Source organism: Lytechinus variegatus, chromosome 2 (genome assembly GCF_018143015.1).
Source record: "Lytechinus variegatus isolate NC3 chromosome 2, Lvar_3.0, whole genome shotgun sequence".
NCBI lineage: Eukaryota > Metazoa > Echinodermata > Echinoidea > Temnopleuroida > Toxopneustidae > Lytechinus > Lytechinus variegatus.
This window is the reverse complement of record NC_054741.1, coordinates 67,598,442-67,617,023: the sequence shown is the minus strand read 5'-3', so window position 1 is coordinate 67,617,023 and position 18,582 is coordinate 67,598,442. Positions and strand designations below refer to the sequence as shown.

The 18,582-nt window shown below is 36.4% G+C and overlaps 1 protein-coding gene across 1 annotated transcript; it reads left to right on the top strand.

Moving 5' to 3' along the window:
* The first annotated feature begins 7,975 nt into the window (after nt 1-7,975).
* LOC121409611 lies at nt 7,976-12,107 on the top strand. Its single transcript, XM_041601519.1, has 4 exons — nt 7,976-9,234; nt 9,841-10,159; nt 11,191-11,284; nt 11,910-12,107. Exons 1-4 carry the CDS (start codon nt 8,479-8,481, stop codon nt 12,022-12,024), a joined length of 1,284 nt encoding a protein of 427 aa, XP_041457453.1. The 5' UTR covers nt 7,976-8,478; the 3' UTR covers nt 12,025-12,107.
* The last annotated feature ends 6,475 nt before the right edge of the window (nt 12,108-18,582 follow it).

Genomic DNA, 18,582 nt, shown 5'->3' with positions numbered 1-18,582 from the left:
ACCCAGACAGACAGACACACACACACACACACACCACACACATACATGCGTAACATATAGATGCATAATGGTTTATTATGAAATCATCCCCCTGGTAAAAACACCTGTCTACGCCACTGTGTGTATAGTTAATGGTATGTATATCTAACGTAGATGGTAAACTACTGTAAACTGACTTTTGGTATAAGTAGTAATTAGTAACTATCTTTCTCTGCCTCTTTAGATCTTCACAGTTTATTTTGATTATTTCCATTCGTTCGCGATCGTAGCCTTATTCTGATATGTGGATATTCTAATTTAATTGTATATATAAGCTTTAATTAAAAACAAAACAGGTCTCATATTGAATGATACTTTACGTAACGATAGTGAGTTTTTGGTGCACCATTGTTTTATGCAAACAATGCTTATTATGGTAGATATTGATAACCCGCATTACATTTATATAATATTTCCTTTAGGGCAAGCATGATTGACATGATCCAAACTGACCCCCCCCAAAAAAAAAAACAGAAACGAAGAAAATCAAATCAAAACAAACAGTAAGCTGCTTTATTCCTTCTGAATATATTTTCTTTTGATAATAGGCCTATTTGTAATACCGTAAAGATTTAAAAGATTGAAGAAATAAGAGATACACTGCGGCTCCCCGCTTATATTTTGTAACCACAAAATTTATTGACGCTATTCTGCATTAACTCATAAAGAAGTTATAAAATCAATTGAAACTTTGGTGCTTTTGGACCGTGGTTAGTTTGCTGTTTGGATGAAAACAATCTTTAGCAAAAGGAAAAATAAATAATGATTGACGCTGATGGGGGAAGAAGACGAAGCAGCTAGAATGCAAATTAGTCAAATAAAGTGATCTGAAGCAAGGGGTAATGTGGTAGACCTCAAAATAAAACATTAACTGACGGGGGAAAATAGCCTGAAGATGTCTTTCTTTATAACATAGTATAAAGTGCAACTGGCAGTCCATTGAACTTGCATGATGATAAAGCACATGAAAGTAAACGGATGATACAACATCTAAGCCAGATCGAAAGCATTCATCTTCATCTTATACAACCGCTAACCTGACAGTCTACGTACTCACTGTGACATGCTACCTTTGCGATCAACTTTATATCCCACATCCTTTCCAACTATCCCCTCTTCCGTTTGTCCTTCTGTCTCTCGTTGCTTTCTAAAACGTCAGTCACTTGCGCATACACTCTCACGTGACATACCCCGTTTTCTTTCTCCAACCCACACCGCACCCTCATACATACACCCGCACCCACACACCCCCTCCCTCTTCACATATACGACTAAATTACTCTCATTACACACACACACACACCCTCACCATCTCTCTCTCTGTCTGTCATTCAAACACAGGCACATACGTGCACACCTCTATCCCTCCCCCACACGCACTCTCTTATCCCCACACACATACACCACCACCCTAAAATATGTATACACACTCACTCACCCCTCCTGTACTTCATGTACTTTTCTTCTGTGCTCTTCCCCCAATTCCGCTTTTAATTTCCAAAGTTCTTTCTTTGTCTCTTTTCCATAACCGCCTCTTTTGGGGGTTATTTTTTTAATGATGAACAAGATTCTTTGGCAGGGGGGTCCAATAATATTATGAAGGAAATAATGATGCTATACCGAGTATAAATTTGTAATCAAAATTATGTCCTCTACGAGGATGATGGGACTTTTTTTCTCATTTATTCGTACACTCCAGTTCATTTTCTCCAATTCTAGTCCTATACAGAAGCGAGGGTCATACTAGAGAACACTAATTTGATATATGGTTTCATTACATTACACAGTGAATTTTAGGTATCATGAAAAAGCTGGCAGAAAGCTGGAAATGTCAAAGATATAATGTATATTTATGTGCAGGTCTGTCTGGAAACCATCTCTCGACAACCTTTTATTTTTTTACCACGATCTTTCTTTCTCTCTCTCTCTTGCTTGTTTTTATTTTCTTCTTCTCCCTTACCTTTTATTCTTATTTGTCTAAATCCCTTTCTCCTCCTCTTTCATCTGTCTGATCTCACTCTCTCTCTCTCCTCTGTCTCTCCATCTATTTCCTTCTATCGCTATCTAGCACATATCCCTCATCCCCCTCTATCTCTCTCACCCTCTCGCTCTCTTCCTCCTAGTCCCATCTATCCTCTCTCTCCTCACCTCCCATCGTCTCTTTCCATCCCTTCACTTCTTTCCTTCTCAATATCCCTCGTTCCTTTTAAGGACAAAGCATTGAGAAAGACAAATGTAATTCCCGTTGCAGAATGAGCTCTCAAGTCCAATAGGCAAGATGGATCATTGTAGATGGTCGGTAAAACTGAAAAGCTACTCTACGTCTGATAGCCATTGCCTCGATCCCTCAATAAACATGACAGATGTAATAACCACGTTCATATAGGCGGTGAAGTCATCCTTGAATCTAGCGGGGGGGGGGGGGCATAGAGCTGAAGAAAATATTTTGATATTACTTTCCTCTACCAAGATTGGCCCCTAATAAACAAATTTGGAATTCTTTAACCAAATTTGCCACCTTGATAAAGTATTATTATAATTTTGGTTCTGGGTGGCATTTCATGGATAACTGGTATATAAAGGTTACTTTGCAACCCCTAAAGTTCGTCAGTCTGATATCCTGACGTCACAGCTTTTCGTAGACGTATATGGTATGGAAGGACCGCACAAAAGAACGCACATCCTCTATCTTCTACAAATGGAACATTAACTCGCCCACAATGGCCCTTGTTTTAATTCAATGCGTGTTTGCAGCAACAACGAAAAATTAATTAAAAATAATATTACATTTGCAATTGATGCATTGGAGGACAACTAATCTATGTAAAAATTATTATACGACTAATTGATATGAATGGAGGCTTCATATCCTAGCCATGAGGTTGTATTCACATTGTGCTGCTATATATCAAAATTATACCAAGTTTTATTCCTTGGAGTGCGTAACATCAGCTCTTCTAAAGCCAGGTTAATATGTTGCTTTTTGAATACACTCTTTGCTTCTGTGACTCATATTCACTAACCATGCTGTAAATCAACTCTATTTCGAGTTAAAAGCACTCAGAATCCGAATGTCATTGTCTCGGTAGGGTTTGGCATCAGTAACTCGAAAGCGAATCACTTTGACTACAAACAGAGTTAACTCCTACTGGCACTATTCCGAGTGAACTGTCACTCCTAAGAAATAAGAGAATGGGCCGCTTAGAGACTTCTAGTTAAATAAGTAATAAGTGTTATACCCGAAAGTACGATTATACTCTATTTTCATCATTAAGTTTAATGATAAAGTATTATTTTTTTTATAATGGTCAGTTAAAGAAAAATCAAAACACACGGGATTTTCCAGTTTAGTTGCATTAAACACTGGATATAATAAGAAAATTTACGAGAATACCTGTTGTGTTTAATTCCCTGGAATGATACTGAAAGATGGATCTCTACATTACTCCACTGTTTGCCTATTATATCATAACCATGTTGACTTTGACAGCAACCATGGTGGCTAGCGATGGGTATTGGGTGTGAAGTCCCTTGACAAGTCCTACTTCTTAATGCTTCACACGAAGACGCGAGAGAACGTGATGTTCACCCCAAATTACTATTAGCGCAGCTGAGAAGTAGCGAGTCTCTTGATATAGACCCTTTAAAATATTCATCCAGATGACCACCTTATGAATAGGAGACATGCCGCGTGAAAGCCGTACGAATTCAAACAACAAAATAAGAAAATTGATTAATAAGCTGAAATGCGAGGTACCGTCAAAGCCTCAGAATGGTTTAGCGAGACATTCATGAATAATTCCGCTAATTCCTGCATGGTGGTGTATTGTCGAGGTGAAAAGTAAATCAGCTACTGTAGGCGCAACCCCTGGGCCCCGTTGCATAGAAGTTACCATTATGGTGAATATTGCCATGCAATGGTAACTTGCAAGGAATCCTTGATTCTGATTGGCTGTTTACCATTGTTTCCATAGTAGTTACCATTGGATGACGAAGTTACCATAATGGTAACTTTTATGCAACGGGGCCCTGGTCTTTCATGCTTTTGTTGTATCAATGATTATTCAATGATTGTGCTACAGTTACACAACCTATAAACCTTCTTCAAACCAAAAATGGTGTGTCATTGAAAATGAGTAGCATATTTTAGCGGTTGCGGGACGATTTTCAAAGCTGGGAAGGGGTTTTTCTGCGTGAGCGAATAGCAGGCTGTTTTTTCCCCAAACATACTCCAGTTCAAGAAGTTTTCGTCGCAAATCTCAAGTTGCGTTTTTCACTTAACACATATTGTTACAGGTATTTTGGAAGCGGGATCAGTGTCGTGATAAGCAAAATAAGGAAATTCACGAATAAACGGAGAAAATTATAATATTGGCAAATAAGATACGACGCAACGAGGGGAAAAAAGCCCCTGTCTACAACCCCACCTATAAGGGAGTCCATCCATAGAAGAACAAGCTTCTATGACTTATCCATTATTCCCACATATCATGAAATAAAATGACAGAAAGGTGTCCCTGGTTTCATTACTTACTCTCCACTGAAGATTCTATTCAAACAATACTGTTTTATCTGACATTTCGATGTACATCTACACTATTTTTAAAAGTAGCAAATTTAAAAAGTATCATGTGCAGTCTACGGGTGTACCTTTACGAGTTGATTTGTACTCTTTTCTTGATTTTGATGACTTGTTTCATTCTTCTCTAGATTATCATATATCTATTCCTAAAAAGATGCATACAGTGTATTTATGCAGATACAACACGGTAGCCATTATAGAGAAAGGATAATACTCGAGAAGTCGGTCTCTAAAAGACATTCTTAGGAGTAAACTGATGTAAAATTTTCCCAGGCATGCAATCGTATTTAATATGAAGCTTTGTTTAATAGAAAAAAGGAAATGAAAACTAACTTTCGCCAATAAGCAATTGGTTTTGGCGAATTCCTGCAATATTGGGTTGTAATTTTCAGTTCTTCTTTTTTATTCAGATAATCCTGGGGATCACAGAAAAATACCCCAAATTTGCATATCCAAGCCTTGATTGATTTGTTGGGATGTAATAAAAATGTTAAATATTTTAACATATACCATGATTCTATTTACCAATTGTTGTCCCAAGAGCCCCTTATGTTATGTGAGCATGATGGCAAATTTCCCCTCTCCGGCCCACCATTACCACCCCTGAGATACGTCAGTGGTGCCCTCCTAGAACTGGGTACTCAAGAGTTTCACCAAGCATATCACCGAGTAGATCTGTCAACAGTATAAGGATTTCATTAGGAACCGTATCCTTAGCCCAAATCAAGGCATCTTGAATGACTTCCACAAACGGGATGAATTGAATAAATCCTAATTATTCAAGGAATTGCAAGTAAGACAGGCTTTCACATGCAAAAGAAGGACCGATTCACAGACAATATATCATATTTTTCGTTGTCTGTATAGAAATCAATTATCCTTCATCAAATGATTGATGTGGATTAGTTTTCATTTAGCTCTTCTCTAAAGCACAAATATGTTAGCCATTGAGAATACCAGTCACAAGTATTATTAGTAAATACATGTCGCTAAAAATCACTATGCTGTTTATTTTATTCCCTGAGTATTGAAGTTAAGTTTTCATTTATTTCATTAAGAAAAAAAGAGGCCATTTATATTATTGTTATTATGATGATTACCATCATCGTTGTTATTAATATCATAATTCAAATGTTTATGGTCATTATTATTCACAGCATTATCATTATTGCTTTCATTTTTTGTTTTATAGTTTAATCTTAGTTATCATCATCTTTATTATTATTGTTATTATTTACTGTGTTATCGTTCTTATTTACTCTGTTATTGTTGTTATTTACTCTTTTACTTTCACTAATAATATTTCCTCAATCACTTTGTCCTCGTCATCAACTTTGTTGTTGAAGAAGTCATTTAGCCCTATTAAGACATGAATCCACAATTATGGACATGATAGTATCATAACAAAGACTCCTTAATGCCAGAGCGACAAGAGAAAGAGTCGTACAACCATGGAGCTAGCTCTATGGTACAACAAAGTGTTGTGGATGGTAGACTAATAAGAAATATAGGTTACGACCAATAGTACTTTCACCGTGATTCGAAGCACACATCGGCTTGGCCCTCGTGAGACGTGATCGAAAAACAAGAATGTGATAAAAGGTGGCCAGGTAGTCTCCCCTCATGAGTAATTCAGAGCTTAAAGCCAGGTATGATCCTTTGGTGATTAAACAAAAATAATTAGGGGCTCCCGTCTTGAAATTGGCAAATACATCTTGAATAATTTACGATCGAATCCATTGTTTGGAAAAATTATTCATTCATTACCACATCATAATAGTATTTAAGTTGTTCTCGGAGTTGAGCTTTGTTATTGACAAGATTATAAGGTACATTTTCCACCCTTTTACACATTAGCGGTTGAAGCATTCTTGAATAATTCTTAAATCTTTTTTTTATTCAGTTAAACATTGTCCTCGAATAATCTCCCCTCCCACACACCATTAATCATGCACATGTAAGCATAAGACACAAAATAGTTCTTACAGATAATGAAACAACCGCATTTCATTGATTGCCTCCAAACATTCATCGATCTTTGAGCACACTAAAGTTGATTTATAATGTTCGCGGTTTTTTACTGCGCAAAAGGAAATTTATGTTCATTTGATGAATTGAAGAGATATATTGTCATGTCCATGTTTGAGCACATCTCATAAAAAGGTCATGGACGGCTCCAGTGCATTCTGGTACGAGGGGGGACTTTAAAAAAATGTTATACTATTTTACAATATTCTAAAAGCCCAACAGTCATGTCTTCCATCTCCCTGTCACGACTGTATACTATGCATCAAGATTCATATTTATTTATCAAGGTCTCAGATAGAGCACCGAAATGTCTATTGGAATGACTGATGAGCAGAATGTTTTCACAAGAACGTCGATAAATTGACGATGGTTTTCACTTCTTAAAACCCAAATCCATTCCAGCATGAGCTATAGATTTGCAAAAAAAAAAGAAAAGAAAAAGAAATAATGATTGATTTGTGTTTTGGGGCTGATTTCTAGGACTGATTGTATTGACAATTTCGTATGATTAATCTTACAAATCAGCAGCTAATAATCAATCGCTAGCCTTTATATTACGGGGCACAGGACAAGTGATCTTGCCTGTCGCCTGTCGTTATGCAAAAATACAAAAAAAAAATCCCAGCCCATCTTAAAATGTCTTGCCTCACTTTACACCCACATTCTTTGATAATGACACCGGGTGATAGCATTGTAGTGGCCAAGGTGGATCTGACCTAACAAACATCATCATTTGTAATCTGGCAATTTGTCTAATCTTAACCGTTACAATTTGGCTTTGATTGACTGAAAAGAACAGGGACTGTTACTATGTTCTTTGTCGACTACATACACTTTGTCGGACAAACCATTCTACCGCCCTTTCATGAAACGCTCCCAGGACAAAGACTAACAAGCATTCTAAAGCACTTAATATCGACAATCAAAATAGGGAAACTTTGACATAACTGGACCGGTAAATAAATGTATACTACAATTATTAATTGCATTTTCGCAACCGTTTTCAAATATTACACTTACATTGTCATACATCTGTCATAATGCATGTTATAAGGTATGTTATTGCACCATTCATATTACAATATTGTGAAATATGCCAAAATCCCGTGGACAAAGACTGTAATGCAAAGAGTCATGGCTATCTGCTACTATTTTAAAAACACTTTTTGAGAAAGCATCCCTGTCTTGAATGCTAGATATGGTAGGTGGCGACATTCTAGTTTCAAGGGTACAATACTGTAGACATGAAGAAAGCTGTATGCCAAGATTTTTCTCTCCGAAGATGATTCACTAAAATAAATCTTTTTTTTATAAGGTTGTATGAAATGTTTGCACATTTGTGAAAAAAATCTACATGGCTGTTTGAACTAGAATAAGGCTAAAACCCTCCAAAAAAGGCTTTATTTGGATTTGGTTTATGAGTGCATTTGAAGAAGATATTTAAAAGTTCTCGAGGGTCGATTCCGACATTCAACATCCTCTCTCTTTTCCTTCAATGTCATAATGTTTCTATTTTTTTATTTCCAGGTGCCTTTTCCATATCTGGCCGACTATTCGTTTTCACTTTTGCACGGAATTATGACAATACTCATGACGCTCATCTCTTAATCGTCAACCAATCCCCGCAATGGGCAATAGTCGGCATCGAGGTACCCGGTCTTGGCATAAGTCGTTCCGCATTGGTGAGAAAAGAAGGCACTTCTGTTATTACTCTGCCACCATCAGTGATACCAACTGAGTCATATGATGGGATCGGTGGTTATGCAGTGGTTGTGAATTCATCTGTAGATATATGTGTCTATGGTATCAATGACGCGCATCCTAGATCAATGGATGGCTTCACTGCTCTTCCTGTATCAACCATCGGAAACGAATACATTGTAGCGTCTTACCGCCCTTGGACCGAGTCCCAGATTAGTATTGCAGCCATCGAAGACAACACCGAAGTGACGATCACTTTATCGAATTCCTGGAGGCATACAAACATTAATTTGAATCGAGGTGAAAAACTTCGATTTAACTTGAAGAAATACCAAACAGTTCACCTGAATGGTAAGACAGACCCAACCGGTTCTCGGATAGAATCTAACAAACCAATCTCGGTTTTGACTGGGTGTCGTTGCGCCTTTGTTCCCGGTGATATAACGTCATGTGATCATCTTGTAGAGCAGCTTCCTCCATTTAATAAGCTAGGGAGATCGTTTATTGCTTCTGCGTTCATGGGACGGGCATCATCCACCGTCTTTCGCCTCATAGCAGCTAGACCAAACACTCGGGTTGACTTTTCAGATGGTAGGAACAGAACGCTCTCTGCAGGCGGTTTCATGGAGTTTGAAACAACTCTGATGGAATCGTTATATATCCACGCATCAATGCCATGTCTGTTGGTCGCGTATGCCAAAGGGTTTGAATCAGATTCAAAGGGAGACCCTACCATGACTATAGTACCTCCTCTAGATCAAGGAGTCCACTCTGCGAGGTTCATCACATACAATGTGACGCGAGACGGAGATGTTGTCAGGAGCTTCATCACCATCCTCGGGGAATGCTTTGCTCTGGAGAATGCTACAATTGGAAATGAAAAGGTATCTAACCTTCATACCTTTTTTTTTGGGGGGGGGGATCTCAAGTTTGGTGTTTACATCTATTAAATGGTGGTACTGGATTGGATTTTGCGCCAGCCTATTGCACCAGGCTTTATTTTATGATTGATAAAATAATGAGGATAACGGTGATGGTGATGATGATGATGATGATAATGGTGATGAAGCTGATGAGGATCACGATGGTGATTCTGTTGATGTTGGTGATGATATTGATAATGATGGTGATGATGACATGATGATGATGTTGGTGATGGTGGTTATGATAGTGATGGACATGGTGATGATTGATAGTGATGATGATGATGATGATTATCATGATGTGGTTGTGATGGTAATGATGATGATGGTGATGATGATGATGATGATGACGATGATTATGGTGGTGGTGGTTATGATGATGGTGGTGATGATGATGATGATGATAGTGGTGATGATGACAATTATTATGATAATGATGATGATGACGATAATTATAGTGATGACATTGCTGCCGAAGACAATCAACCGTCTGACAATCCGACTTCTTGAATGATGTAACGTCCCTACCTAAAGAATGTAACACTTTCACTTTATGAATGTTTGCAGATAACTACACTGATGGGTCGAGTCTTGTATCATCAGATTGGTAGCAGCCGTTACTGCATTGCTCGTTTACCAGTTGACAATGGAATTCACACAATCTCATGTCACCATCACTACTTCCCATTCGTGGCATATGCTTACGGCTTTGCAGACTTCAACTCTTATTCTTTTCCAATCGGGATGGCGGCTAACACTTTGACGTGCAATACAAGAGGTGTTGAGCATTTCTGTGTGGAAAGAGTAGTAGCCATACCTCCAGATGAGCTGATGAGAGAAACACTAGAACAACCTCAGTGCGATTATTCAGAATGTGTCAATCCAAGTAAGTTCTCACAACTATTGCTTTGTAATGTTCAGGGAAGGTTTCCCTGGTACAAAAAGTCTGTTTGAAAATGATATCGATGCTGTTGTTGGGAAAAAAGGAAAATCCCAGCACTTCCATTTTATGTGTTGAAAATCCGTCACACTTTACCAGACATTCGGAAGTGATCATATTTTATTCCCTTAACTTCAAAAGCATTTTCACGACTGTTCAATGTAACTCGCCCTTTCTAATGTTTGGGGCAGGTTTCACTGGTAAAAGAAATTTTCGTCGAAAGTAATATCAAATGTGGGTGCCGAAAAAATAGGAAATTTAAACCTTTTCATTTTATGTGCCGAAAATTTGTCATAATTTTGCACGTATTTAGAAGGTGTTATTGTGTAACTGTCGTTTAAGACTTAATTTTAACCAGTTTGAAAGCTATAAATTCAGAATACGTTAATTGTAATTAAATATTGAGGGAATTGTTTCACTTGTACAAGAAAGATATTTGTGGATATTTGTTTAAAAAGCAAACAAAAATCTACAGTTTGCATTTTATGAGCCGAAAGTTAATCATACTTGACCAGGTTGTCAAAAGTCGTATATATTGCAATTGTGTTTTGATTGAGACAATTTCAAAGGAGTTAGCTGTTTTATGCCAATATTTCCTGTATTCCAATTATCAAGAATGATGATGTGTCTGAACCTCAACATAAACTTCGACGCACAGAACCTCAATGTTGCAAAGCATGACGTTGTCCCAAAAAGTACAATTCATGCGAAAACAGCTCTCTCATCGTAAAATAGTGGCCGCTAGAACGCGAATTCACTACGGGGGGGGGGGGGGGGTGGCATTGCAAGGAAACTCAAATTGCTTTGAAATTTTCTTGAATTAAAAATGAACAGCTACAAAAACCTATTGATGTTCTGATTTTGACGAATTTCAGTCTGTAGAATACAAAATGCAAATGTTGGTGTATATAGGAAGTTGACAATTTTATATCAATAAAGACTTTCGATTTTCTGATGTGTTTCCGTTTCTTTGTTAGTTCATGTTATTCTCATCGCAGCGGCTACGGGAGCCGGGGCTATCATCATTGAGTACTACATGAGGAGGAAGTTTTCAGAAAGGCGTAAGGAACGGTGAGCAATTATTTTTCTACAGCTATTTATATTAAATCTCGATAAACAAACAGCGTATATGATATTTGGGCCTTTTATGTTTTTTCCGTGCATTAGACCCCGCTGTGAAATATATCTTTTAGAATTTTGGAATAACATTCGCGAAATTTTACAAAATCAGGGGGGGTACACTTATATTCCATGTTCCTTGTAAAATCACCGCTGAATATATTTTCTTGATTGTAGCATGCTGTATGTTTCAGCATCATGCTATTTTACTACACATCCTTTTCAAATACATGAAACAACAGTTTCTGTATAAGTACGCATATAAGAAGCTGCGTCGGCGTTCTAAAAGCAGTTTCAACTAGGAATGAGGATTTCCTTCATTTTTATGAAATAGGCCTATGGACATTAAGATGCAATGTCGTGCCCACGGCTACCTGATGCTGCAGGCCTATCAGCATCCAAATTACCCTTCAAATTTTCACACAAAAACAATACAAGCACAAGCATGATTGAAAGCAAACTTTTGCTACGAATAATCACATCAACATATTCCTTTAACACCTTTCTTTGCTGCTAATTTGACCCTGACATGTTGCCTATCATATACGTTTGTTTTTTTATTTCACAATTTTTACAGGGAAAAGAAGCGAAGAAGATCGATGATGAGGTCGGCCGCAGCAGCCATATCTTCACTTTCATTCAATCGTGATCGTCGACCAGCATTAACAGGAAATGTTAACGAAGAAAGTTGATTTGTTGTTAGCTGTGATCTCGATTATTGGATAGCACATGAGGCATAGAACAGACGGAAGAACACGTGAATGAGGAGATAATCTTGAGACAAAAAAGAAGATTAACAAAATATTAGAAGTATAACTGAACTTCGTACTCCAATTTGGCAACTCAGCAGGTTCAGTCATTAGCAAAGAGTTAGCAGCTCTACAAGGGGGGGGGGTGAGCGGGGGCGATCGCACTACGGTTTTTCAAATAGTGAAAAAAAGGAAGAAAAAAAGAAAATGAAAAGAAAGGAGAATGTATTAAAAACAGATAGGTTTTGGTCATGTAACTTTATACAACTGGGTAAAATGACGTCATTTCAATATTCTGACTCCGGCCTTACCAAAATACCCGGCACAGACCATGCAGAGAATAGGCCTACATCATTTTTAGTAATAGAAAAGAACAAAAGTAAATACGTATGTAAACGTTACATAATATCTAATGTTATAATAAAGGAAACAATTTGATTCTTTATAGAAAATAGTATTTTTACATTCCTTTTCACTTTATCTTTGTAAATTTATGTTGAAATTATTTCAATCATGACTTCACGATATTATTACCGTTCATAAAACACGCAGAACTCTATTCTATAATTAATTTCTTGCTGAAGGAAACTACGCCATGTAAATTATATTACAGGGTGACACCTAATGTATTTATTTCTTAAAGTGTATATAACTTGTATTATCATATTATAAATCACGTATATTATGTATCCAAAACATTGATGTTTGTCAATGATGTAATGATGTTAATAAATTCAAATCAATAATCATTTTCGACTAGTCTTGTAAAAGACAGCAATATTACCAAAACAACTTTTTCAGCAAGTACCCTGTAGGCACTAGCGTACCTAAGGCAGAATGCCCCCCCCCCCCGGCGAGTCACAACTCATGCAGGGCACGTATCCCTCCCCCTTTTGAGAAGCCATATGAATAATCTGATAATCTGTAATGTAAAAATGCAATGAAAACAGACGTGTGCCCCTTCTTTTGAACCTGAAGACCTTTTTTTTTTGCTTGTCAATTTTCTTTTTGTGGTAAGAGAAATCCTTTATTTGCGGTTGAAGACTTTTTTTTTTGCTTGTCACTTTTTTCGCGGACGAAATATCCTCCAAAAAATTTGCCCCCCTTTTGGAAAATCCTAGGTACGCCAGTGCCTGTAGGGCCTTAAAAAACCCTGAATATTTACTGAAAGACTAAGAAGATCAATACGAGATCACTGGAAGATCATCGGACATACTGCTAGAAATCTTTGAAAGATCAATCAGAACTAGATCATCGCAAAAGCACTCGACTAGCAAAGACAAATGTACTGAGCAATCAGTCAGGAATCGTGAAAGATTTTGTTGTAGAAGGGTCCATGATTGCAGGTTTACTGAAAAACAGAAGATGAAACAATTCAATGGTCTTTCTGAGGTCTTTCAGCAGTTTTACTCTCTGAGCAATTCGAGTTTACGCTCGATGTTTGAAATCCTATTAAACCCAATATTTTTCCTCCTGACTTTGATATCTTTTTTTTTACTGGATATTCTCCACATTTTTTCTCAATGTATCTAACTCTATCCAATCCTTTCTTCTTTCCTCACACCCTTCTCCAGAATTTCCCATTCTCACTTATAATAGTGACATAAATGCATGGTATCGATGAATCTATTCTATGGCAAAAAATTAGACAATATAGGGAGTTTTTCTTAAACCGATATCAACGAGTAGAATTTACACTTTTTCACTCTTCTATACATATCAAGCGGATTTTTTTAAAGACAGTATTCAAATTTTTTATTTGAATAATTTTTGATCTATTTATTTATTCATTTGTTCATTCATTCGTTTTGGGGGCAATGAATTCGCACCCCTCTGCCAGTATGACAAAGAAAGATGAACAAATCAATTGGATGGGGTTATGAATAAGGGAATAATTCCAAAATAAAGAGATTGGTCTGAGCAAACATCATTTCCTTTCCCTAGCAGACTTCTGAATCTACCACTTCTGACACAACATGGAACAATGTCCTGGGAAATACAATTACATGCATCACCATACACAAAAAAGACAAATTATTGTACAACTAGCTTTATAGGATATGATAGGTATATTTATTCAACATGGAAATTGGAATCTTTATTGTACAGGTGCATGAATTTATACATATATGATTAAGTTGTTGACATTCAGATAAAAATACCTGCATGAATAACATAATGAACATGGTAATGGATTTTCTGTAACATCACATTTCTTTCACAAAAGTACTAGTATTAAGTATTCAAAGGAGAATGAAATCCTTGGAGCAAGTTTGGTTATGTGAGAGCAGAAAATAAAAGGATAAAATCAAAGACAGGTTTAGTAAAATGGTTACTAGCAATAAAGAAGTGATGAGCATTTGAATGTCAAGATCACTAATACCATGGAAATCCTCTCATTGGCAATTTGGACACTGGAAATATACCCAAAAACATCTATTTTGTGCTCATTCTGATATTACAAACAGATCACTTGTGAAATAATGTTGAAGAACCTCTATCACATATTATCTAATAAAAAAGAAAACCCGATCTCGAGATAAACCACATAAAGAAAATTTAAGTGAAATGTGTACTGAAGTAATCTGGAAATTGTACGTGACATCACGATCTTTGTCGCATTGGCGATTTAATTCGTGATCTCAATATTGAAATGCTCAGAACTTTGTTGTCATTCATTCAATCTTTCCCAAACTTTATTGATCTGTTTCTTTGATTCATCACTTTGATATGAATTCTACTTCTTTCAAGGGTTTCATTTTCCTATAATACCATCCCCCTTAAAAAAAATGAAATTACTATGGCCCATATTCACAAATGTCTACTACTTTAAACCAATTTCAATGGTGGTCCACCAATGGACAGCCACTAGTCACACAAATCACTAGTATTTATATCGATTTCAACAGCATTTTGATTTTAGTACTCTGATAGACTGTTTGCAAATAATGAAATTACATTGGTTTCCTTGCCTATCAAAACACACAACCATGAACCGTGATACGAAGCCTCGAAATCGATCATAAAGATGATTTGTACAACTGATTGCATATAGTGATCAATACCAGTAGCGGACCGTGACCCGGAGGAGACAAAGCATGGGGGGGGGCACTGCATTGTTTGTGAACAATGCAGTGCCCCCCCCCAATGCTTTGTCTCCTCGGGGTCATGGTCCGCCACTGATCAATACATTCAATGGTAAAGATGAACCCTATGATAAACCATTAAGCTTTATATTACAGGGCCATGGGGAAACATTTCATAAAGCTCATCAGCACTGACATGTCATTCTGCAACTTTTATTATAGTAACAGCAAAGAGCTACAGGCATACTAATGCAACAAACTGAAAGACATTCCAGGAGTAATTTTAAATTGTGATGTCACAAGAATAACCCATTGCCACAGACAAATGTTTGAAACAAATTCATCCACGTACACTCTTTCAATATTACATGATCAATAATAATAAAGTCATATTTCTATTCTCAACATGTACACTAATGCTATTCCCTAAAAACAGAGATGACTGCAGTTAGTTGATGGCATTCTCATAGGTTTCGTTACTTTGTGACCTTCATTATATGAGTTCACAAAATTTTACAAAGTTTATTAGTGTGGATTGTGAAGGTCAATTTCACACTTTGCATTCTTATCCCATAAGCCGTAAGCAAGAGATAACTCTGGCAAGGGTCTACGGAAGATGGTGTTATACTGATTTTAAAATGCATTACACAGGTTAAGACTGCAGTTTATGAATGCTGAAATGGGAAATATAAGACTACACTCAGATACTTCTGTTAAGTTGTGAAAAATATCAAGCTTATGAACAGGCAGTCAATAGCAAAAAATATGACCTTGCAGAATGCAGTCATTTTAACCACCTGCTATTTCTACACTATACAGTTCTCATGGCTGAAAATGTATCATATCACAGATAAATGAATGGAAAGGCAATTTGTAACAAGATATAGTGAGCTATCTGATTCTAGTACTATGAAATGTATGCACAAATCTTCCCTTTTCACAAAGTGGTGGTAGAGAGCAAAACACCTCTCACTTCAATTGCAGTGTTCTCATTTTTATTTTGCTTGATTGGTGAGTTTTCACTTACAACATTAATACATGTAGAGGCTCATGAACATTTGACTATGACAACGCATAATCTGTAACTATAATAATAGCATCACAATTCAAATTAACCAAGGATAATGAATGGAGTAGACTTTTAGGAGTAGACCTTTTTTTTAGTCCAAACAAAAACCAAGGTCAATATGCATTAAAAAGATTGATATTAGGACTTGCAACTTTGTGAAAACAGGGAGAGGTGTACATATTATAATTCTGCTTATTCATGGATAACACAGTTTCACATATCTAAAACTTACTGGGGAAAAAGAAACAAAAATTGCCAATTTTCTAAATACATTATCATCCTATCTATATTTATTGCCATATTTAACTTAGAAGAAATCATTCATTTACACACAAACACAAACAAACTTAAAAAAAAACGCAAAAAAACGAAAGCTTTAAAAAGGGCAACCTGACTGAACAATGTAGATTTCCAGCTCATAAGCACTTTCTGGTCATAAAGAAGTATTAACCAGGAATATACATCACTACCACGATTGCCAATCTAATGATTATCTCATATAATCATACAAGTATATCAGATAATATTATATCATAATCATCAATATAGGATTTGAAGAAACATTATACCTCATACAATGATACACAGCATATTTCTCTTATTAACTGCTTCATAATGAAAAATTCATTAACTACAGAATCTTAAATTCTTTTTCAACCGGATGCCTATACTTGTACACATTTCAATTTACAATGACAGTTTTAACATCTTTGAATAAAAGCAAACAAGATATAACATTCTAGGAGTGATGCATATTGTGCTACAGAATTCATCAAACTTCATTTAATGATCATATTAAAACAGAGCGATACATTACACCATGTCCAGGTGTCATTGTACATATCTGAAGCTCTCGACCCAGGAGCAGCAAACAATTGCCCTACAAGAGTTTATTTATCAAAACAAATAAATAGCAAGAAGCAAGATTCTACCGCACTAACACCAGTAGAAAAATGATATCCACCTAGAGCTCCTTTCACCATCCATGTATCCGAATGATGAAAATCATATCCAGGTTTTTTTCACTACAGTACAGTCGTATCACTATTTGGATACATCTAATGTACAGTTGAATTTGATCGACAAGTATATAAAATTGATGGATACACATCTGGTTGAGCTCCACATGACTAGGTCACAAGCGGTGATGCAAATTAACAATGTGTTTGGATTTTGCTATACATTTTTAGACAGTTAAGAATCACATCAACAAAGAACAATTGACTTATAATGATCAATGTCTAATACCAGTTAAGTTATGAACTGCTGACATGGCTGAGGTTCCTGTTTTCACAAAGTGTCCAAAGAGGATAAAATCGATGACAAATCAAACAATTACTAGTACATTATCAGGTTGTGTGCACCTGAATGGGTTGATTAGCTTAGCCGGGTAATAGCAATAGCAGGGCCCACCGGGAGAACAGTTTTCGAAACTTAACTGGCTACCCTAAGTAAATATGCCATTATTATTATTAACTAGATTGGTTGGCTGTCTATAACTTATCAATATTCCATAACAGTCTCACAAGATATTTCTACTCAAACGGCATCATGATCAAACTGAATCACATTATTTCATCCTTTGAAAATAGCATTATATGCTAAATTTGAGGTGTGTTTATCTCAAATTGTTCCTGTTGGCTGATAGCCCCCTAGAACTGTAGGTGAAAAAGGTAAAATGTTCTACGGGGCAGTTAAGCATCAATTGGTCTTACACATTCTCCCAACATTTTACTTAACAGCACGTCAATCAATAACAGAAGACTAGACATTTTATCAAGACATTAAAAATGATAGATGGTGACTGGTTAGTAATTTTTTTGGAATAAAAACATCACTTTTGGATAACTTATCCATATGAATTGATATGCATATAAAGATGAGATGGATTATACTACTGTCTTAGGTACCTTCAAAAAATTCAGGGCCACATTTTTCCCGCAGGAATCTTGCAAGCAGCTTTCCATCATACACATCATCAGTCACCATGGATAAACGGTTCATTTCCAATTTGTCTAATGCTAATTCGTCCGATTGCCAACTCGTCTTTCATCATTTGGTCAACTATCAGTTCGTCCACTCACCACATGGTCTACTTTCATTAAATCTAATGCCATTCTGTCTAATAACCAGTTGGTCTAATGGCCATCTAGTCCATATACCATTTGATCTAATTGAACTGTGGTAAAGTGTGCAAAATGAAATTGATTGAACTGTGGTAAAGTGTGCAAAATGAAATTGACATTAGACCAACTGGTTATGAGACGAAATGGTCATAAACGAAATGGTGATTAGACAAAGTGATTGGACCAAATAGTTGTTAGATGAAATGTTGATGGATGGAAT

Excerpts from the sequence above, each read along its gene's own strand:
- LOC121409611 (XM_041601519.1), top strand. The coding sequence starts at position 8,479 with ATGGATGGCTTCACTGCTCTTCCTGTATCAACCATCGGAAACGAATAC. Across the intron at positions 9,235-9,840 it reads CTACAATTGGAAATGAAAAG|ATAACTACACTGATGGGTCG; the intron begins GTATCTAACCTT and ends GAATGTTTGCAG. Across the intron at positions 11,285-11,909 it reads TCAGAAAGGCGTAAGGAACG|GGAAAAGAAGCGAAGAAGAT; the intron begins GTGAGCAATTAT and ends CAATTTTTACAG.